Raw genomic sequence first — 21,615 nt, 5'->3', positions numbered from 1 at the left:
TAAAATGGGGGAAAAAAATCCCCAAAATGCCCGGTGGGAACTGGAGCAGCTTCCAGGAGCTGCCGGGGCTGGAATTTGGGGTCGGGAGCCCGGGAATTGCGGCCCCTCCCCCACCCGGGAAGAGCGGATTAAAGGCGGCTCCACCCCCAGGGCCTCGTGTGGTTCCTTTTTCCAGGAAAAACCCCCCTTTCCCCACCCCAAAATCCCTCTTTTTCTCCCCAAACCTCCTTTTTCCTGCAGAAATCCCGCTTTTCCCACCCTAAATCCTTTCTTTCCTACACAAAATCTCCTTTTTCCAGAGCAAAATCTCATTTCTTTACCCCAAACCCCTCTTTTCTCGCCCCAAATCCCCCTTTTTCCCCACCAAAAATCCGCACTTTCTGCCCTTTCCCAAAAGAAATTCTCCCCCCCGTCCCCCTTTTTTTTTGCCAGAAATTTCCCTTTTTTCCACCAAAATTCCCATTCTTCCAACAGAAATCCCACTTTTTCTACCCCAAATCACCTTTTTTTCCTTACCAGGAATTTCCCAGTTTCCAACTACAAATCCCAGTTTTTTCTCAGCAGAAATTCCCGTTTTTCCAGCCCCCAAAATCCCCTTTTTTTTTTTTTTTTGACCAGGAATTTCCCCTTTTCCACCAGAATTCCCGGTTTTTTCCCAGCTGGAAACTTCAGGATGAGCCCAAAAGCCGGGACAGGGACGGGGGGGCGGTGACCAGAACCTGGGGCTTTATTGAACTGGGAGCCACTGGGAGCCAACTGGAACAAACTGGGATCCACTCGGATCCAGCTGGAGCAAACTGGGAGCGGCTCAGTTGGTGGAGGGTCTGCGGGGGAAAGGAGAAGGGCGTCAGGAAAGGTGACAAGGACACCCCAAAAGGTGACAAGGACACCCCAAAGGTGACAAAGTCACCCCAAACAGGGCCAGGGACCCCCTGGGTCCACCCCAGAGGTGACAGTGACACCTCAAAAGGTGACAAAGTCACCCCAAAGGTGACAGTGACACCCCAAAGGTGACAAGGACACCCCAAAAGGTGACAGTGACACCCCAAAAGGTGACAAAGCCACCCCCAAACAGGGTCAGGGACACCCCAGAGGTGACAGTGACACCCCAGAGGTGACAGTGACACCCCAAAAGGTGACAGTGGCACCCCAAAAGGTGACAAAGCCACCCCCAAACAGGGTCAGGGACACCCCAAAGGTGACAGGGACACCCCAAACAGGGCCAGGGACCCCCAGGGTCCACCCCAGAGGTGACAGTGGCACCCCAAAAGGTGACAAAGTCACCCCAAAAGGTGACAGGGACTCCCAGGGACAATGGCCCCCCCCAAGGTGCCAGTGGCCCCTCAGAGGTGACGATGACCCCCCCAAAAGTGACAGTGGCCTCCCAAAACAGGATCAGGGACCCCCTGGGTCCACCCCAAAAGGTGACAGTGACACCCCAGAGGTGACAATGACTCCCCTAAGGTGCCAGTGGCCCCCCAAACAAGGCCAGTGGCCCCCCAGAGGTGCCAGTGGCCTCCCAGCTGTGCCAGTGGCCTCCCAGATGTGCCAGTGGCCCGTACTTGGCCCACTCCACGTTGAGGATGAGGTGGTCGTAGCTGAAGCCGGACACTCCCGTGATGGCCCCAGAGGTGCCAGTGACCCCCAATGACCCCCCCCAAGGTGCCAGTGGCCCCCCAAACAAGGCCGGTGGCCCCCAAACAAGGCCAGTGGCCCCCAAACAAGGCCAGTGGCCCGTACTTGGCCCACTCCACGTTGAGGATGAGGTGGTCGTAGCCGAAGCCGGACACTCCCGCGATGGCCCTGGCCGCGTCCTCGCGCCGGTGGAAGCTGATGAAGGCGAAACCCTGAGGGGAGGGGAGGGAACAAAACGGGGATAAAAAGCCGGGAAACGGGAAAAAAGGAGGGCCAGCGGCACCGCCGAGGTAGCCAAGGGCACCTTGGACTGGCCGGTGGTCTTGTCCTTGGCCAGGTAAATGCGGGAGATGGAGCCGAAGGGCCGGAAGAGCTCCTGCAGGTCGGTCTCGCGCGTGTCCTCGGACAGGTTGGTGACGCGGATGGTGGCGTTGTCATCGGCTGCGGACAGGCGGGACGGTCAGCACCCACCAGGGACACCCAGGGGACACCCAGGGACAGGCCGGACGGTCAGCACCCACCAGGGACACCCAGGGGACACCCAGGGACAGGCCGGACGGTCAGCACCCACCAGGGACACCCATGGGAGCCCCAGGGACAGGCGGGACGGTCAGCACCCACCGGGGACACCCAGGGGAGCCCGAGGGGAGCCCCGGGGACAGGCGGGACGGTCAGCACCCACCGGGGACACCCAGGGACAGGCGGGACGGTCAGCACCCACCAGGGACACCCATGGGAGCCCCGGGGACAGGCGGGACGGTCAGCACCCACCAGGGACACCCAGGGGACACCCAGGGACAGGCGGGACGGTCAGCACCCACCAGGGACACCCAGGGGACACCCAGGGACAGGCCGGACGGTCAGCACCCACCAGGGACACCCATGGGAGCCCCAGGGACAGGCGGGACGGTCAGCACCCACCAGGGACACCCAGGGGACACCCAGGGACAGGCCGGACGGTCAGCACCCACCCGGGACACCCATGGGAGCCCCAGGGACAGGCGGGATGGTCAGCACCCACCAGGGACACCCATGGGAGCCCCAAGGACAGGCGGGACGGTCAGCACCCACCAGGGACACCCATGGGAGCCCCAAGGACAGGCGGGACGGTCAGCACCCACCAGGGACACCCAGGGGACACCCAGGGACAGGCCGGACGGTCAGCACCCACGAGGGACACCCATGGGAGCCCCGGGGACAGGCGGGACGGTCAGCACCCACCGGGGACACCCATGGGAGCCCCAAGGACAGGCGGGACGGTCAGCACCCACCAGGGACACCCATGGGAGCCCCAAGGACAGGCGGGACGGTCAGCACCCACCGGGGACACCCATGGGAGCCCCAAGGACAGGCGGGACGGTCAGCACCCACCGGGGACACCCATGGGAGCCCCAGGGACAGGCGGGACGGTCAGCACCCACCAGGGACACCCATGGGAGCCCCGGGGACAGGCGGGACGGTCAGCACCCACCGGGGACACCCAGGGGACACCCAGGGACAGGCTGGACGGTCAGCACCCACCAGGGACACCCATGGGACACCCAAGGACAGGCGGGACGGTCAGCACCCACCAGGGACACCCATGGGACACCCAGGGACAGGCCGGACGGTCAGCACCCACCGGGGACACCCATGGGACACCCAGGGACAGGCCGGACGGTCAGCACCCACCAGGGACACCCATGGGACACCCAGGGACAGGCCGGACGGTCAGCACCCACCAGGGACACCCATGGGAGCCCCAAGGACAGGCGGGACGGTCAGCACCCACCAGGGACACCCATGGGAGCCCCGGGGACAGGCGGGACGGTCAGCACCCACCAGGGACACCCATGGGAGCCCCGGGGACAGGCGGGACGGTCAGCACCCACCGGGGACACCCAGGGGACACCCAGGGACAGGCGGGACGGTCAGCACCCACCGGGGACACCCAGGGGACACCCAGGGACAGGCCGGACGGTCAGCACCCACCGGGGACACCCATGGGAGCCCCAGGGACAGGCCGGACGGTCAGCACCCACCGGGGACACCCAGGGGAGCCCCAGGGACAGGCCGGACGGTCAGCACCCACCGGGGACACCCAGGGGAGCCCCAGGGACAGGCGGGACGGTCAGCACCCACCAGGGACACCCATGGGAGCCCGAGGGGAGCCCCGGGGACACCCAAAAGAACCCAAAAGGAGCCTGAAAGGAGCCCAGGTGTCCCCAAAAGCAGCCCAGAGATGTCCCCAGAGCCCCCCAGGTGTGGTTTTCCCCCACCAGGTGTCCCCAAACCCCCCCAGATGTGTCCCAGGTGTCCCCAAACCCCCCCCAGGTGTGTCCCAGGTGTGCCCAGGTGTCCCCAAATCCCCCAGGTGTGCCCAGGTGTGCCCTCACCGCGGCGGTTGGGCTGCATGGACTCCCCGCGCCGGCTGGCCCCGTCCCTCAGGCTGGGCGGGACGTACTTGCCCGTCTTGCTCACCTGGGCGGCCACCGGCTCCGGCTCTGCGGGGACGGGGGAGCAGAGCGTGAGAAACAGGGGGAATTCCCCCAAAAAAAGCGGGATTTGGGGCTCCTGCCCCCGGGAATCTTCTCCTTTTCCGCCGTGGACGGCCCCAGGTGCTCGGCAGCTCCACCACAGCGACCCCGGGGCCACCACACCCCAATGACCCCAAATGTCCCCCAGTGCCGAGCCACGGCACTGCACGAAAATGGGGGAAAAACAGGAAAAATTCCCAAAAAAAGCGGGATTTGGGGCTCCTGCCCCCGGGAATCTTCTTTTCCCCCTGTGGACGGCCCCAGGTGCTCGGCAGCTCCACCACAGCGACCCCGGGGCCACCACAGCGACCCCGAACGTCGCCAGCCTCTGGGAGCCCACACAGAAATGGGGGAAAAGGTGGGAAAAACGGGAGAAATTCCCCAAAAAAGCGGGATTTGGGGCTCCTACCCCCGGGAATCTTCTCCTTTTCCGCCGTGGACGGCCCCAGGTGCTCGGCAGCTCCACCACAGCGACCCCGGGGCCACCACAGCGACCCCGAACGTCGCCAGCCTCTGGGAGCCCACACGGAAATGGGGGAAAAGGTGGGAAAAACTCCCAAAAAAAGCGGGATTTGGGGCTCCTACCCCCAGGAATCTTCTCCTTTTCCCCTGTGGACAGCCCCAGCTGCTCGGCCAGCTCCTTCTGCATGGGGCCCAGCGTGTCCTTGTAGGGGCAGCGCGTGGTCCAGTGGTCGCCCTTGCAGATGCGGCAGGACACGATCTTCTGGCCCTTGAGCTTGTTCATGGGGTCCTCCTCCTCCTGGCAGTTGAGGTCCTGCAGGGACACCGGGGTCACACCTGGGGGCAGCTGGGGACACCTGGAGATACCTGGGGGCAGCTGGGCACACACCTGGGGATACCTGGGTCACACCTGAACACACCTGGGCACACCTGGGACACCCTCACACACACCTGGGCACACCTGGGGCACACCTGGGGGGCACACCTGTCCCCTGTCCCTGTCCCTGTCCCCATCCCCGCCCCTGTCCCCGTCCCTGTCCCCATCCCTGTCCCCGTCCCTGTCCCCATCCCTGTCCCCTGTCCCTGTCCCTGTCCCCATCCCCGCCCCTGTCCCCATCCCCATCCCTGTCCCTGTCCCTGTCCCCATCCCCATCCCCATCCCCATCCCTGTCCCCATCCCCGTCCCCATCCCTGTCCCCATCCCTGTCCCTGTCCCCATCCCTGTCCCCGTCCCTGTCCCCATCCCCATCCCCATCCCCATCCCTGTCCCCATCCCCATCCCCATCCCTGTCCCCATCCCCATCCCCTGTCCCCATCCCCATCCCCGTCCCCATCCCCGTCCCCATCCCCGTCCCCATCCCCGTCCCCATCCCTGTCCCCATCCCTGTCCCCATCCCCGTCCCTGTCCCCATCCCCGTCCCCATCCCTGTCCCCATCCCCATCCCCTGTCCCCATCCCCATCCCCGTCCCCATCCCCGTCCCCATCCCTGTCCCCATCCCTGTCCCTGTCCCCATCCCTGTCCCCGTCCCTGTCCCCATCCCCATCCCCATCCCCATCCCTGTCCCCATCCCCATCCCCATCCCTGTCCCCATCCCCATCCCCATTCCCATCCCCGTCCCCATCCCCATCCCCATCCCCATCCCCATCCCCATCCCCATCCCTGTCCCCATCCCCGTCCCCATCCCCATCCCCATCCCCGTCCCCATCCCCGTCCCCGTCCCCATCCCCTGTCCCCGTCCCTGTCCCCATCCCTGTCCCTGTCCCCATCCCCATCCCCCGTCCCCGCCCCCATCCCCATCCCTGTCCCCATCCCCATCCCTGTCCCTGTCCCCATCCCCATCCCCTGTCCCTGTCCCCATCCCTGTCCCTGTCCCTGTCCCCATCCCCATCCCCGTCCCCGTCCCCGTCCCCGCCCTCTCCCCGCACCTCCTTGCTGGTGATGAAGGTCATGAAGACGTCGTCGCTCACGGTCGTCGTGGCCACGTTGGGCCCGGGGGCGTCGAACTCCGAATTCCCGAACTTCTTCCAGTTCTGGGGGGGCGGAAATGGGGGAAAAGAGCCTGAAAATCCCCGGAATTGGGGCTGGGGGGGAATTCCCGTTCCCTGCTCCCAGGCCTGAGAGAATCCCTCACCCTGCTCCGGAGGGAATCCCCTGTTCCCAAGGAAAACATTCCCCATTCCCAGGGGGATCAATCAATCCCCATCCCACGGGGATCAATCAATCCCTTTTCCCATAGGAATCAATCAATCCCCATCCCAGGGGGATCAATCAATCCCCATCCCACGGGCATCAATCAATCCCTTTTCCCATTCGCACAGGCATCATTCAATCAATCAATCAATCAATCCCTTTTCCCATGAGGATCAATCAATCAATCAATCCGTTTTCCCACGGTGATCAACCAATCCCTTTTCCCATTCCCATAGGAATCAATCAATCAATCAATCCCTTTTCCCATGGTGATCAACCAATCCCTTTTCCCATTCCCATAGGAATCAATCAATCAATCAATCAATCAATCCCTTTTTCCATTCTCATAGGACTCAATCAATCAATCCCGTTTCCTACGGTGATCAATCACTCCATTTTCCCATTCCCACAGGAATCATTCAATCAATCAATCAATCAATCTCTTTTCCCATGTGGATCAATCAATCAATCAATCCCTTTTCCCATGATGATCAATAAATCCCCTTTCCCATTCCCACAAGAATCAATCAATCAATCAATCAATCCCTTTTCCCACGGCAATTAATCACTCTCTTTTCCCATTCCCATAGGAATCAATCAATCAATCAGTCCCTTCTCCCATTCCCACAAGAATCAATCAATCAATCAATCAATCCATCAATCCCTTTTCCCATTCCCATAGGAACCAATCAATCAATCGATCAATCAATCCCTTTTCCCACAGTGATCAATAAACCCCCTTTCCCATTCCCACAAGAATCAATCAATCAATCGATCAATCAATCCCTTTTCCCACGGTGATCAATCAATCCCTTTTCCCACGGTGATCAATAAACCCCCTTTCCCATTCCCATAGGAATCAATCAATCAATCGATCAATCAATCCCTTTTCCCACGGCGATCAATCACTCCCCGCCCCTGACCTTGCGCCGGGCCACGGCCTTCGAGGCTTTCCGGGTCTCGATGCGGAACGTTCGGATGATCTGGGGACGGGAAAGCGGGATTGGGGCGGGGCCGACCCGAAAACCCCAAATTCGGGGTTCCTGCAGCACCTGAGCCCCCAAAAATCCCCAAATTTGGGGTTCCTGCAGCACCTGAGCCCCCAAAAATCCCCAAATTCGGGGTTCCTGCAGCACCTGAGCCCCCAAAAACCCCAAATTCGGGGTTCCTGCAGCACCTGAGCCCCCAAAAACCCCAAATTCGGGGTTCCTGCAGCACCTGAGCCCCCAAAACCCCCAAATTCGGGGTTCCTGCAGCACCTGAGCCCCCAAAAATCCCCAAATTCGGGGCTCCTGCAGCACCTGAGCCCCCAAAAATCCCCAAATTCGGGGTTCCTGCAGCACCTGAGCCCCCAAAAATCCCCAAATTCGGGGTTCCTGCAGCACCTGAGCCCCCAAAAAACCCCAAATTCGGGGTTCCTGCAGCACCTGAGCCCCCAAAAATTCCCCCAAATTCGGGGTTCCTGCAGCACCTGAGCCCCCAAAAATCCCCAAATTCGGGGTTCCTGCAGCACCTGAGCCCCCAAAAACCCCAAATTCGGGGTTCCTGCAGCACCTGAGCCCCCAAAAATTCCCCCAAATTCGGGGTTCCTGCAGCACCTGAGCCCCCAAAAATCCCCAAATTCGGGGTTCCTGCAGCACCTGAGCCCCCAAAAATCCCCAAATTCGGGGTTCCTGCAGCACCTGAGCCCCCAAAAACCCCAAATTCGGGGTTCCTGCAGCACCTGAGCCCCAAAAATTCCCCCAAATTCGGGGTTCCTGCAGCACCTGAGCCCCCAAAAATCCCCAAATTCGGGGTTCCTGCAGCACCTGAGCCCCAAAAATTCCCCCAAATTCGGGGTTCCTGCAGCACCTGAGCCCCCAAAAAACCCCAAATTCGGGGTTCCTGCAGCACCTGAGCCCCCAAAAATCCCCAAATTCGGGGTTCCTGCAGCACCTGAGCCCCCAAAAACCCCAAATTCGGGGTTCCTGCAGCACCTGAGCCCCCAAAAATCCCCAAATTCGGGGTTCCTGCAGCACCTGAGCCCCCAAAAATCCCCAAATTCGGGGTTCCTGCAGCACCTGAGCCCCCAAAATCCCCAAATTCGGGGTTCCTGCAGCACCTGAGCCCCCAAAAATCCCCAAATTCGGGGTTCCTGCAGCACCTGAGCCCCAAAAATCCCCAAATTCGGGGTTCCTGCAGCACCTGAGCCCCCAAAAATCCCCAAATTCGGGGTTCCTGCAGCACCTGAGCCCAAAAATTCCCCCAAATTCGGGGTTCCTGCAGCACCTGAGCCCCCCAAAAATCCCCAAATTCGGGGTTCCTGCAGCACCTGAGCCCCCAAAAACCCCAAATTCGGGGTTCCTGCAGCACCTGAGCCCCAAAAATTCCCCCAAATTCGGGGTTCCTGCAGCACCTGAGCCCCCAAAAATCCCCAAATTCGGGGTTCCTGCAGCACCTGAGCCCCCAAAATCCCCGAATTCGGGGTTCCTGCAGCACCTGAGCCCCCAAAAATCCCCAAATTCGAGGTTCCTGCAGCACCTGAGCCCCAAAAATTCCCCCAAATTCGGGGTTCCTGCAGCACCTGAGCCCCCCAAAATCCCCAAATTCGGGGTTCCTGCAGCACCTGAGCCCCCAAAAATCCCCAAATTCGGGGTTCCTGCAGCACCTGAGCCCCCCAAAATCCCCAAATTCGGGGTTCCTGCAGCACCTGAGCCCCCCAAAATCCCCAAATCTGGGGTTCCTGCAGCACCTGAGCCCCCAAAAACCCCAAATTCGGGGTTCCTGCAGCACCTGAGCCCCCAAAATCCCCGAATTCGGGGTTCCTGCAGCACCTGAGCCCCCAAAAATCCCCAAATTCGGGGTTCCTGCAGCACCTGAGCCCCCAAAAATCCCCAAATTTGGGGTTCCTGCAGCACCTGAGCCCAAAAATCCCCAAATTCAGGGTTCCTGCAGCACCTGAGCCCCCAAAATCCCCAAATTCGGGGTTCCTGCAGCACCTGAGCCCCAAAAATTCCCCCAAATTCGGGGTTCCTGCAGCACCTGAGCCCCCAAAAATCCCCAAATTCGGGGTTCCTGCAGCACCTGAGCCCCCAAAAATCCCCAAATTCGGGGTTCCTGCAGCACCTGAGCCCCCAAAAATCCCCAAATTCGGGGTTCCTGCAGCACCTGAGCCCCCCAAAATCCCCAAATTCGGGGTTCCTGCAGCACCTGAGCCCCAAAAATTCCCCCAAATTCGGGGTTCCTGCAGCACCTGAGCCCCCAAAAATCCCCAAATTCGGGGTTCCTGCAGCACCTGAGCCCCAAAAATTCCCCCAAATTCGGGGTTCCTGCAGCACCTGAGCCCCCAAAAACCCCAAATTCGGGGTTCCTGCAGCACCTGAGCCCCCAAAAATCCCCAAATTCGGGGTTCCTGCAGCACCTGAGCCCCCAAAAAATCCCCAAATTCGGGGTTCCTGCAGCACCTGAGCCCCCAAAAATCCCCAAATTCGGGGTTCCTGCAGCACCTGAGCCCCCAAAAATCCCCAAATTCGGGGTTCCTGCAGCACCTGAGCCCCCAAAAATCCCCAAATCCGGGGTTCCTGCAGCACCTGAGCCCAAAAATCCCCAAATTCGGGGTTCCTGCAGCACCTGAGCCCCAAAAATCCCCAAATTCGGGGCTCCTGCAGCACCTGAGCCCCCAAAAAACCCCAAATTCGGGGTTCCTGCAGCACCTGAGCCCCCAAAAATCCCCAAATTCGGGGTTCCTGCAGCACCTGAGCCCAAAAACCCCCAAATTCGGGGTGCAAAGGCCCCAAATTTGGGAATTCTTGCAGCATCGATCCCCAAAACCCCCAAATTCGGGGTGCAAAGGATCCAAATTTGGGAATTCTTGAAACACCTGATCCCAAAAACCCCAGATTTGGGGGTTCCTGGAGCACCTGAGCCCCAAGAAAGCCAAACTCGGGATTCAGAGGTGCCAAATTTGGGGTTCAGGTGCCAAATTTGAGGCTTCTTGAAGCACCTGAGCCCCAAAAAAAGCCAAATTTTTGGCTCAGGTGTCAAATTTGGGGCTCAGAGATGCCAAATTGAAGTAACCTAAACACCTGAGCCCCAAAAAAGCCAAATCTGGGGTTCAGAGGGGCCGAATTTGGGGGTTCCTGGAACACCTGAGCCCCAAAAAAAACCCAAATTTGGGGCTCAGAGGTGCCAAATTTGGGGCTCAGGTGCCAAATTCGAGTTCCCTGGATCACCTGAGCCCCAAAAAAGCCAAATTTAGGGTTCAGAGGAGCCAAATTTGGGGCTCAAGTGCCAAATTTGAGGCTTCTTGAAGCACCTGAACCCCAAAGAAACCAAATTTGGGGTTCAGAGGTGCCGAATTTGGGGCTCAGGTGCCAAATTTGAGGCTTCTCGAAGCACCTGAGCCCCGAAGCTCCCGAACTGGAAGCCCAGGGGTGCCCACCTGTGCCCGCCGTGCCCCTCACCTTGACCTTGCGCCCGTCCTCCTCCTCGCGGTACTCGGTGATGGTTTTGATGTTGCCATTGACAACCTCCTTGGGGGATGGGAGGGGCCCTGGGGACAGGCACAGGTGAGCCCAGGTGTGCCCCAGGTGTGCCCCAGCTGTGCCCCTCCCCCCCAGCTGTGCCCCTCCCCCCAGGTGCCCCCCCAGCCTCACCTCCCTTGAGCAGCTCGGCCTCGGCGCTGGAGGGGCCACCCAGGACCCCGGGCAGGGGCAGGTCCTTGAGCAGCTCGCTGGTGATCACCTTGTCTGGGCACGGGGGGCATCACCTGGGCTCAGGTACCCCTCACCTGGGCACCAGTGCCCCTCACCTGGGCTCAGGTGCCACCCAACCACCCCCTCCCCTGGGCACAGGTGCCCCTCACCTGGGGGAGCCATCCCACCCTTCCCCAGCCCCTGGAATGGTTCCTTGTCCCAAAGAACTCGGGTGCCACCTCGGGCAGGTGCCACAGGTGCCACCTCAGGCAGGTGTCACGGGTGCCACCTCGGGCAGGTGTCATGGGTGCCACAGGTGCCACTCACCATCTTCTCCTCCCTCCTCCTCCACCTGGTCAGCCCAGCTGGGCTTGGAACTGCCGGGACAAAACAGCCTCAGGTGCCCCTGTGCCACCCTCAGGTGCCCCTGTGCCACCCTCAGGGTCCCTGTGCCACCCTCAGGGTCCCCTCCTGTCCCTGTGTCCCCTCAGGGTCCCCTCCTGTCCCTGTGCCCCCTCAGGGTCCCTGTGCCCCCTCAGGGTCCCTGTGCCACCCTCAGGGTCCCCTCCTGCCCCTGTGCCACCCTCAGGTGCCCCTGTACCCCCCTCAGGGTCCCTGTGCCCCCTCATGGTCCCCTCCCGTCCCTGTGCCCCCTCAGGGTCCCTGTGTCCCCTCTCCCGGGGGTCTCTCCTGTCCCTGTGCCCCCCCTCCCCCCCCGCCACCCCGTCCCCTCACGGCCACAGTCCCGCCCGAGGCCCCGCCGGGGCCGTGGGACCCCAAACCGGGACCCAAACCGGGAGCTCCGGGACCCCAAACCGGGACCGCCCGGGCCTCACACCCGGGACCCCCCGACCGGGCCCCACCAAGCCCCACCAGGCCCCGCCGCCGCTCCCGGATCCCAGCCCAGACCCCCCTCCCGGTCCCTGTTCCCGGTCCCTGTTCCTGGTTCCCGGTCCCGGTTCCCCCCTCACAGCCACAGACCCGATGCCCCCCCCCCCCCCCACCCCACCCCAAACCCCCCCGCCGCTCCCGGATCCGCTCCCGATCCACCCCCAAACCCATCCTGGACGCCAATCCCGGTTCCCCGCCCCGCTCCCGACGCCAATCGCCGCTCCCGGTGCCGTTCCCGGCGCCGTTGCCGCTGTTCCCCCCCCCCTCACTCGTAGTCCCCGGTCGGCATCGCCTCCGCCGCCCTCACGCCGCACACCGGAAAGGCCGGCCGCCACTTCCGGCGCGCACGCGCCACTTCCGGCGGGGAGAGGGCGGGAAAGCGCCCCGCGCGCGGCGTGGCGGGAAGCGGTTGCTAAGCAACGGCGCCATGAGGCCTGCGGCCTACTCGTAGCGCGGCGGGAACGAAGTGTTTATAATTTATAGGCGCGATTTATTTGAAGAAATATTACAACATATAAAAACTACATAAAGTATCGAGTTCCACCTTGTACAAAGCGGCCGCGGGGGGGTCGGTACAATGCGATAAAAACAAGGGAGCGGGCCCCGGGGGGGGCTGGGGGGAGGTTGGAGCAGCACAGAGAGCGCGGAGGGAGGGGGAATTTAAAAAAATAAAAATTAAAAAATAAACAAAAGCCAAACAGGAAAAATAAATTTAAAAAACAACAACAAAAAAAAGAAGATGGAAACAAAACCAGAAATTCCAGGGGGAAAAAAAACAAGAGGAAAAAGGAGGGAGAAAAATTTAAAAAGCCCAAGGGGAAAATAAGGGGGACGCAGTTAAAAAAAAAGGGGAAAAAGGCAGAAAAAAAAACCAGGAAAAAGGGGTAAAAAAGGGGGAAGAAAAAGAGAAGAGAAGAAAAAAAATAGAGGAAAAATGAGGGCAAGGCAGAGAAAAACTGGGGGGGAAAAAAAAAAGTGGGGGAAAAAAAAAAGCCAAAGCAAAGCGAACCAAAAGGCCAAAAACCATCCCCAAATGAACCAAGGCACCTCCCCGGCCCCCCGGGCGGCTCCGGCCTCCCCGGCCTCAGCCGTCCGCCTCCATCGGCTCCTGCGGCGCCACGCGGGGCCCTGCGGGACAACGGGGCTGCGGTGACGCCACGGGGACACCACGGGGACACCACGGGGACACCATGGGCACCCCAAGGGCACCCCGGGCACCCCGCGGCGCCAGCGGGGCGGTCACTCACTCACCGGCCGTGTCCTGGCGCAGCTTGGCCACGGCGCAGGCCTTGATCTCCAGCCCGATGGCCTTGGCCAGGGGCGGTGGCACCGCGTTCCCCACCTGCGGACAAGGGGCACGGGGCAAGGTGGGACAGAGGGACAACGGGCACTGGGACAACGGGGGACAGAGGGACAACGGGGGACAGAGGGACAAAGGGACAATGGGCACAGGGACAAGGTGGGACAGAGGGACAACGGGCACGGGGACAATGTGAGACAAAGGGACAATGGGGGATAGAGGGACAATGGGCACTGAGACAAAGGGACAGAGGGACAATGGGCAGTGGGACAAAGGGACAACGGGCACAGGGACAAGGGGACAATGGGCACCAGGACAATGGGCATGGGACAATGGGCACTGAGACAAAGGGACAGAGGGACAACGGGCATGGGGACAATGGGACAATGTAGGACAAAGGGACAACAGGCACAGGGACAAAGGGACAATGTGGGACAGAGGGACAAGGTGGGACAAAAAGGGACAATGGGCACTGGGACAACGGGCACCGGGACAAAGGGAGAATGTGGGATAAAAAGGGACAACGGGGGACAGAGGGACAATGTGGGACAAAGGGACAATGGGCACCGGGACAAAGGGACAACGGGGGACAGAGGGACAACGGGACAAAGGGACAAGGTGGGACAGAGGGACAAGGGGGGACAAAAAGGGACAATGTGGGACAAAGGGACAATGGGCACTGGGACATTGGGACAATGGGCACCGGGACAAAGGGACAACAGGCACAGGGACAAGGGGCCAACGGGCACGAGGACAATGGGCATGGGACAATGGGACAACGTGGGACAATGGGACGAGATAATGGGCATGGGACAATGGGCACCGGGACAAAGGCACAACGGGCACCAGGACAATGGGCACCGGGACAAAGGGACAATGGGCACTGGGACAAAGGGACAACGGGCACGGGGACAAAGGGACAACGGGCACCGGGACAATGGGCATGGGACAATGGGCAGCGGGACAAAGGGACAATGGGCACCAGGACAATGGGCATGGGACAATGGGCAGCGGGACAAAGGGACAACAGGCACGGGGACAAAGGGACAACGGGCACCGGGACAATGGGCATGGGACAATGGGCAGCGGGACAAAGGGACAACGGGCACGGGGACAACGGGCATGGGACAATGGGACAACGAGATAATGGGCATGGGACAATGGGCACCGGGACAATGGGCATGGGACAATGGGACAACATGGGACAATGGGACAACGGGATAAGGGGGACAAAGGCACAACGGGCACCAGGACAATGGGCACCGGGACAAAGGGACAATGGGCACCAGGACAAAGGGACAACGGGCACCGGGACAATGGGCATGGGACAATGGGCACGGGGACAAAGGGACAACGGGCACCAGGACAATGGGCACGGGGACAAAGGGACAACGGGCACCGGGACAAAGGGACAACGGGCACCGGGACAATGGGCATGGGACAATGGGCACGGGGACAAAGGGACAACGGGCACCAGGACAATGGGCACGGGGACAAAGGGACAACGGGCACCGGGACAAAGGGACAACGGGCACCAGGACAAGGGACATGGGACAAAGGGACAATGGGCACAGGACAAGGGACATGGGACAACAGGACACTGGGAAAGCAGGACAGTGGGGACAAGGCCAATGGGAAATGGGGCACTGGCCATGGGACAGCGGCCAGTGGGGACAGTGGGGGAAATGGGACAACGGGGACAACAGGACAAAGGGACAATGGCCATGGGACAACGGGGACAACAGACAGCGGGACACGGGACAATGGGACAACAGACAGCAGGACAGAGGGACGATGGGCACAGGGACAATGGGACACCAGCTCCACGGCACCGTGCCGGGGCCACCGACCTGTCTGTGCTTGTCCAGGATGTTCCCGAAGAGCCGGTAGGTGTCGGGGAAGCCTTGGGAGCGGGCGCATTCCCGCACGCTGACCACCCTGTGCTGCTCCGGGTGCAGCACCCGGCCCTGCAACGGCCACGGAACCCACCACGGTTGGGACATGGTGGGCATCGGGCACCACCAAACCCAACCACTGGGACATGGTGGGCATCGGGCACCACCAAAGCCAACCATTGGGACATGGTGGGCATCGGGCACCACCAAAGCCAACCACTGGGACATGGTGGGCATCGGGCACCACCAAAGCCAACCATTGGGACATGGTGGGCATTGGAGAGCACCAAAGCCAACCATTGGGACATGGTGGGCATCGGGCACCACCAAAGCCAACCATTGGGACATGGTGGGCATTGGAGAGCACCAAAGCCAACCATTGGGACATGGTGGGCATCGGGCACCACCAAAGCCAACCATTGGGACATGGTGGGCATCGGGCACCACCAAACCCAACCATTGGGACGTTGTGGCCACTGGACACCATCAAACCCACCCAAGGGCTACGACATGGTGGCCACCGCACACCTCCACCAAACCCCCGCCATGACCATGGTTCCTTGCCCCACCTGCTTGCCCATGGGCTCGGGGTTGGTGACGGTGGTGCTGAAGAAGCCATCCCACTCCAGGCGCCCGTAGAGCCCGGCCCAGTGGTTGTGCCGGTTGCCGGTGTGCGGGAGGCACCACGGGATCAGGGTGTTGAACTGCCGGTCGGCCGGGTCGCACGGCTTCCCTGGGAACGCACACAAAACAACCCCCGGAATTTCGGGCAAGGGCAACGCCCAACCTGCCCGGGGACGTGGTTTTGGGGGGCCAGCACCCACCTTCGGCGCAGGAGCAGACGCCGCGCAGGGCGCCGGAGCTGCTGCGGCCGTTCTTGCGCTCGTGGTGAGTGTAGCGCAGCTTCCTCGTGGTGGTGCCGTCCGACAGCCGCACCTCGATGTTGGGCAGGTCCCGCCAGTCGGAGCCGGGCGCCAGCGGGATGTGCCGCATCCGCGCCGCCACCAGCGCGCTCATGTCCTGCCGCGGCCAGCCCGGCGTCACCGCGGGCCGGGCGGGGGGACCGCGAGGGACGACGGGGGGCGGTGGGCACCACCGGGGGCATTGGAGACCGTCGGGGAGCGGTTGGGGTTCAGGGGAAGGGTAGGGAGAGGTGGCTCCCAGGGGATCCACCAGTTCCCAGGGGATCCACCGGATCCCAGTGGTCCCACCGGGCTCCCAGGGGCTTCACCAGCTCCCAAAACCACCACTCCCAAACCTCCACCAGCTCCCACCACCTCCTAAAACCTCCACCAGTTCCCACCACCTCTGCCAGTTCCCAAAATCTCCACCATTCCCAAAACCTCCACCATTCCCAAAATCCCCACCACTCCAGTAATCTGCACCAGTTCCCACCACCTCCACCATTCCCAAAACTTTCATCCCCACCATTCCCACCACCTCCATCAGTCCCAATATCCCCACCATTCCCACCACCTCCACCATTCCCAAAATCCCCACCACTCCCAAAATCTCCACCATTCCCAACACCTCCACCAATCCCAAAATCCCCACCATTCCCACCACCTCCACCATTCCCAAAATCCCCACCATTCCCAAAATTTCCACCATTCCCACCACCTCCACCATTCCCAAAACCTCCACCATTCTCACCACCTCCACCATTCCCAAAATCCCCACCACTCCCAAAATTTCCACCATTCCCACCACCTCCACCATTCCCAAAATCCCCACCATTCCCAAAATTTCCACCATTCCCACTACCTCCACCATTCCCAAAATCCCCACCACTCCCAAAATTTCCACCATTCCCACCACCTCCACCATTCCCAAAATCCCCACCATTCCCAAAATTTCCACCATTCCCACCACCTCCACCATTCCCAAAACCTCCACCATTCCCAAAATTTCCACCATTCCCACCACCTCCACCATTCCCAAAATCCCCACCACTCCCACCACCTCCATCAGTCCCAAAATCCCCACCATTCCCAAAATCTCCACCATTCCCACCACCTCCACCATTCCCAAAACTTCCACCATTCCCAAAACCTCCACCACTCCCAAAACCTCCACCATTCCCAAAACCTCCACCACTCCCACCACCTCCACCATTCCCAAAATCCCCACCATTCCCAAAATCCCCACCATTCCCAAAATCCCCACCTCTCCCACCACCTCCACCATTCCCAGCCACCATTCCGATTCCGGGCACAGCCACCCGGGGAAGCCCCGCGGCCGCTCCCTCGGCGCGATCCCGGCGGGATCCGGGGGCTCCCGCTGCCGCACCTTGCAGATGTGATCCCTGAGGATGGGCTGGTACTGGGAGCCGCGGATCTGCCGCTGGAACCACGACTGGGGCTCGCCGTTGTAGGAGATCTCCAGCGCCGAGGCGCCGTTGCGGATCTCCGGCAGGTCCGACATCGTGTCCCGCACCGTGATGGTGCGGAACGGCCCCGAGTACGTCCTGGGAGCAGAAAGGGGCTGTGAGCAGCCGGAATTCCCGGCGCCGAATTCCTGACATTGAATTCCCAGTGCTGAATTCCCAACATGGAATTCCCAACATGGAATCCCCAACATGGAATCCCTGACATGGAATTCCCAGTGCTGAATTCCCAACCCGGAATTCCCGCCATCGAATTCCCGGCACCGAATTCCCAACACGGAATTCCCGACATGGAATTCCCAGTGCTGAATTCCCGGCGCCGAATTCCCAACATGGAATCCCCGACATGGAATTCCCAGCATTGAATTCCCGGCCCCAAATTCCCAACATGGAATTCCCGACATGGAATTCCCGACATCGAATTCTCGGTCCAGAATTCCCAACACGGAATTCCTGACATGGAATTCCCAGTGCTGAATTCCCAATGTGGAATTCCTGGCTCCCAGTTCCCAACGCGGAGCTCCCGACATGGAATTCCCGACACCGAATTCCTGGTGTGGAATTCCTGGCTCCCAATTCCCAACGCTGAATATCCCAACATGGAATTCCCGGCGCCGAATTCCCGACTCGGAATTCCCGGGCCCTCACCGGGTGATGTTGCTGACGAACTTCTTGTCGTCCACCACGACGCTGAGCTGGCAGGCGCGGGGGGCGAAGACGTGCAGGGGCTCCGGGAACATCGGCAGCTTCTCGCCCGGAGCCGCCGCCAGGACGATGGCGCGGCGCCGCGTCTGCGCCACGCCGTACTGCCCGGCCTGCGGGGACAGCTCCTGAGGGGCTGCGGTGGTGGCCCTCACGGGGCTGGGGATGTCCCCAGAGCCACCCAAGGTTCCCACTGGGACTATGGAGGGGACAATCCCTAAGGGACTGCGGTGGCCCCGTCCTGCTGAGCCCTCACAGGGCTGGGGATGTCCCCAGAGCCACCCAAGGTTCCCATTGGGACTTTGGAGGGGACAATTCCTGAAGGTCTGTGGTGGCCCCCACAGAGCTGGGGATGTCCCCAGAGCCACCCAAGGAGCCAACTGGGACTTTGGAGGGGACAATTCCTGAAGGTCTGTGGTGGCCCTCACGGGGCTGGGGATGCCCCAGAGCCACTCAAGGAGCCAACTGGGACTTTGGAGGGGACAATTCCTGAGGGAACTGGAGCGTCCCCATCCTTGCTGAGCCCCCATAGAGCTGAGAACGGCCTCAAAGCCACCCACGGAGTCAACTCCTCCTTTGGAGAACCAACTGGGAATTGAGAATTTCTTTGGGAACGTCCCCAAGGAACAACACGACCAACTTGTCCTTGGGTACCAGAAAAGGGGTTTTTCACCCCAAAAACCCACGCCTGGGGAGCCTACCTGGAGCACCCCGAAGGTGCACTGGTAGCCCATGCGCACGAGGCAGCGCAGGGTCAGCTTGAGCACCATGGAGCGCTTGAAGGACACGAAATTCCGGACGTTCTCCAGCAGGAAGAAGCGCGGCCGGTAATAATCGCAGTAACTGCGGGGACAGGGGGACATGGGCGTGGCGAGGGGACATCAGGGCCGGGGTTGGGGGGGAATGGCCAGGGTTGGGTGGGAATGGCCAAAGATGGGTGGGAATGTTCATGGTTGGGTGGGAATGGCCATGGTTGGGTGGGAATGACCAAAGATGGGTGGGAATGACCAAAGATGGGTGGGAATGGCCATGGATGGGTGGGAATGGCCATGGATGGGTGGGAATGACCAAAGATGGGTGGGAATGTTCATGGCTGGGTGGGAATGATCAAAGATGGGTGGGAATGGCCATGGTTGGGTGGGAATGGTCAGGATCGGGTGGGAATGATCAAATTTGGGTGGGAATGGTCATGGTTGGGTGGGAATGGCCACGGTTGGGTGGGAATGGCCATGGATGGGTGGGAATGACCAAAGATGGGTGGGAATGGCCATGGTTGGGTGGGAATGGCCATGGTTGGGTGGGAATGGCCACGGTTGGGTGGGAATGGCCATGGTTGAGTGGGAATGGCCATGGTTGAGTGGGAATGGTCAGGATCGGGTGGGAAAGATCAAAGTTGGGTGAGAATGGCCATGGTTGGGTGGGAATGGCCAAAGATTGGTGGGAATGGCCACGGTTGGGTGGGAATAACCAAAGATGGGTGGGAATGACCATGGGTGGGTGGCAATGGTCAGGATTGGGTGGGAATGGCCACGGTTGGGTGGGAATGGCCGGGGACAGGGGTCTCACCCTGAAAAGACCCCTCCACACCCACCTGAGGAAGGAGACCACCAAGGAATTCTTGAACTTGGAATACGTGCGGGAATTGAAGCGGTTCATCCCGCTGAAGCCCTGGCACGGGGGGCCACCACAGAGCATCTCCACGTCCCCCTTTTGGGGCAGTTTCTGGCCCAAGGAATTGGTTTTCTCGCCGGCCATGACGAGCTTGAGCAGGACGTTGCAGTCCTCGGTGAACACCGTGGTGCCGGGGTTGTTGAGCCGGAACGCCTGCGCCGCCGGCTCCCACATCTCGATGGCCCAGAGCGTCTCCGAGACTCCTGCGGGGCACAGGTGGGCGGGGATGGCCAGGGTTGGGTGGGAATGGTCAGAGCCGGGCACTGGGAATGGTCAGGGTTGGGCATTGGGAATGGTCAGGGCTGGGCAGTGGGAATGGTCAGGGCTGGGCAGTGAGAATGGTCAGGAATGGTCATGGTTGGGCACTGGGAATGGCCAGGAATGGCCAGGGTTGGGCACTAGGAATGGCCAGGGTTGGGCACTGGGAATGGTCAGGAATGGTCAGAGCCAGGCAGTGGGAATGGTCAGGGTTGGACACTAGGAATGGCCAGAGTTGGACACTGGGAATGGCCAGAGCTGGCTGGGAACGTCCAGGGCCGGACACTGGGAATGGCCAGGGTTGGACACTGGGAATGGCCAGAGCTGGCTGGGAACGCCCAGGGCCGGACACTGGGAATGGCCAGGGTTGGACACCGGGAATGGCCAGGGTTGGACACCGGGAATGGCCAGAGTTGGCTGGGAACGCCCAGGGCCGGACACTGGGAATGGCCAGGGTTGGACACTGGGAATGGCCAGGGTCGGACACCGGGAATGGCCAGAGCTGGCTGGGAACGCCCAGGGCCGGACACTGGGAATGGCCAGGGTTGGACACTGGGAATGGCCAGAGCTGGCTGGGAACGCCCAGGGCCGGACACCAGCAATGTCCAGTGGATCTGATGACCCCCCGAGGCCTTTTCCAGCCTTCCCAAGCGCGGCGTTCCCGGTGCCCCGGGGCTCACCGGCCTGGTGGAAGCCCTCGGAGAGGCCCCCGCAGCCGGAGAACACGTCCAGCGTCCGCAGCTTGGGCACCTTGAGCTCGGCCGGCTCCGGCTCGCTCTGCTCCGAGCTCACCGCCCTCCCTTTGCCTTTCCCTGCAAAAATCACGGCCAACTCCTTCCCTCTTCCTCCTTTTCCTGCCCTTTTCCTGCCCTTTTCCTGCCCTTCTCCACCCCCTTTCCCACCTCTTTTCCAGTCCTTTTCCACCCCCTTTCCCACCTCTTTTCCAGTCCTTTTCCACCCCCTTTCCCACCTCTTTTCCTGCCCCTTTTCCAGCCCCTTTTCCACCTTCTGCGCCCCTTCTCTACCCCCTTTCCCACCTCTTTTCCAGTCCTTTTCCACCCATTTTCCGCCCCTCTTCCACTCATTTTCCAATCCCTTTTCTGCCCCTTTTCCACCCATTTTCCACCCCCGTTTTTAGTCCTTTTCCACCCATTTTCCGCCCCTCTTCCACTCATTTTCCAATCCCTTTTCTGCCCCTTTTCCACCCATTTTCCACTCCCATTTTTAGTCGTTTTCCACCCATTTTCTGCCCCTCTTCCACTCGTTTTCCAATCCCTTTTCTGCCCCTTTTCCACCCATTTTCTGCCCCCATTTTTAGTCCTTTTCCACCCATTTTCCACCCCTCTTCCACTCCTTTTCCATCCCCTTTTCCATCCCCTTTTCCACCCCTATTTTTAGTCCTTTTCCACCCATTTTCTGCCCCTCTTCCACTTGTTTTCCAATCCCTTTTCCACCCCTTTTCCACCCTTTTTCCCACCCCCTTTTCCACCCCTTTTCTAGTCGTTTTCCACCCCTTTTCTGCCCCTTTCCCACCT

General features: G+C 60.8%; 2 protein-coding genes across 5 annotated transcripts in view; both read right to left on the bottom strand.

Annotated features, from left to right (window-relative positions):
* Nucleotides 1-704: 704 nt before the first annotated feature.
* On the bottom strand, nt 705-12,230 carry EIF3G (eukaryotic translation initiation factor 3 subunit G). Of its 2 annotated transcripts, XM_032094629.1 has the most exons (11): nt 12,138-12,230; nt 11,305-11,354; nt 10,939-11,031; nt 10,747-10,835; nt 7,228-7,287; nt 6,040-6,144; nt 4,737-4,926; nt 4,011-4,118; nt 1,940-2,076; nt 1,741-1,847; nt 705-824 (listed from the first exon to the last, which is right to left on the bottom strand). In XM_032094629.1, the coding sequence occupies exons 1-11, from the start codon at nt 12,155-12,157 to the stop codon at nt 809-811; spliced, it is 975 nt and encodes a 324-aa protein (XP_031950520.1). In that variant the 5' UTR covers nt 12,158-12,230; the 3' UTR covers nt 705-808. The 2 variants fall into 2 exon arrangements, with proteins under 2 accessions (XP_031950520.1, XP_031950521.1); XM_032094630.1 differs by lacking the exon at nt 10,939-11,031.
* A 576-nt stretch (nt 12,231-12,806) lies between these two features.
* DNMT1 (DNA methyltransferase 1) overlaps nt 12,807-21,615 on the bottom strand; it is a 29,230-nt gene continuing 20,421 nt past the window's right edge. For all 3 annotated transcript variants that reach the window (XM_032094439.1, XM_032094440.1, XM_032094441.1), the window contains exons 25-34: nt 20,761-20,892; nt 19,743-20,025; nt 18,853-18,994; nt 18,098-18,264; nt 17,353-17,530; nt 15,888-16,083; nt 15,633-15,796; nt 15,019-15,135; nt 13,120-13,210; nt 12,807-12,996 (exon numbers count right to left, since the gene is read on the bottom strand). In XM_032094439.1, coding sequence (XP_031950330.1) covers nt 12,953-12,996; nt 13,120-13,210; nt 15,019-15,135; nt 15,633-15,796; nt 15,888-16,083; nt 17,353-17,530; nt 18,098-18,264; nt 18,853-18,994; nt 19,743-20,025; nt 20,761-20,892 — 1,514 coding nt within the window. In that variant the 3' untranslated portion in view covers nt 12,807-12,952. The remainder of the gene's footprint in view (nt 12,997-13,119; nt 13,211-15,018; nt 15,136-15,632; nt 15,797-15,887; nt 16,084-17,352; nt 17,531-18,097; nt 18,265-18,852; nt 18,995-19,742; nt 20,026-20,760; nt 20,893-21,615) is intronic.

The sequence above is a fragment of the Corvus moneduloides genome, chromosome 32, assembly GCF_009650955.1.
Source record: "Corvus moneduloides isolate bCorMon1 chromosome 32, bCorMon1.pri, whole genome shotgun sequence".
NCBI classification, from domain to species: Eukaryota; Metazoa; Chordata; class Aves; order Passeriformes; family Corvidae; genus Corvus; species Corvus moneduloides.
The sequence above is the reverse complement of the archived record's forward strand: the minus strand, read 5'-3'. Positions and strand labels throughout refer to the sequence as shown.

Excerpts from the sequence above, each read along its gene's own strand:
- EIF3G (XM_032094629.1), bottom strand. The coding sequence starts at position 12,157 with ATGCCGACCGGGGACTACGA. Across the intron at positions 10,836-10,938 it reads GGCCGAGCTGCTCAAGGGAG|GGCCCCTCCCATCCCCCAAG; the intron begins GTGAGGCTGGGG and ends GCCTGTCCCCAG. Across the intron at positions 2,077-4,010 it reads CATGCAGCCCAACCGCCGCG|CCGATGACAACGCCACCATC; the intron begins GTGAGGGCACAC and ends GCCTGTCCGCAG.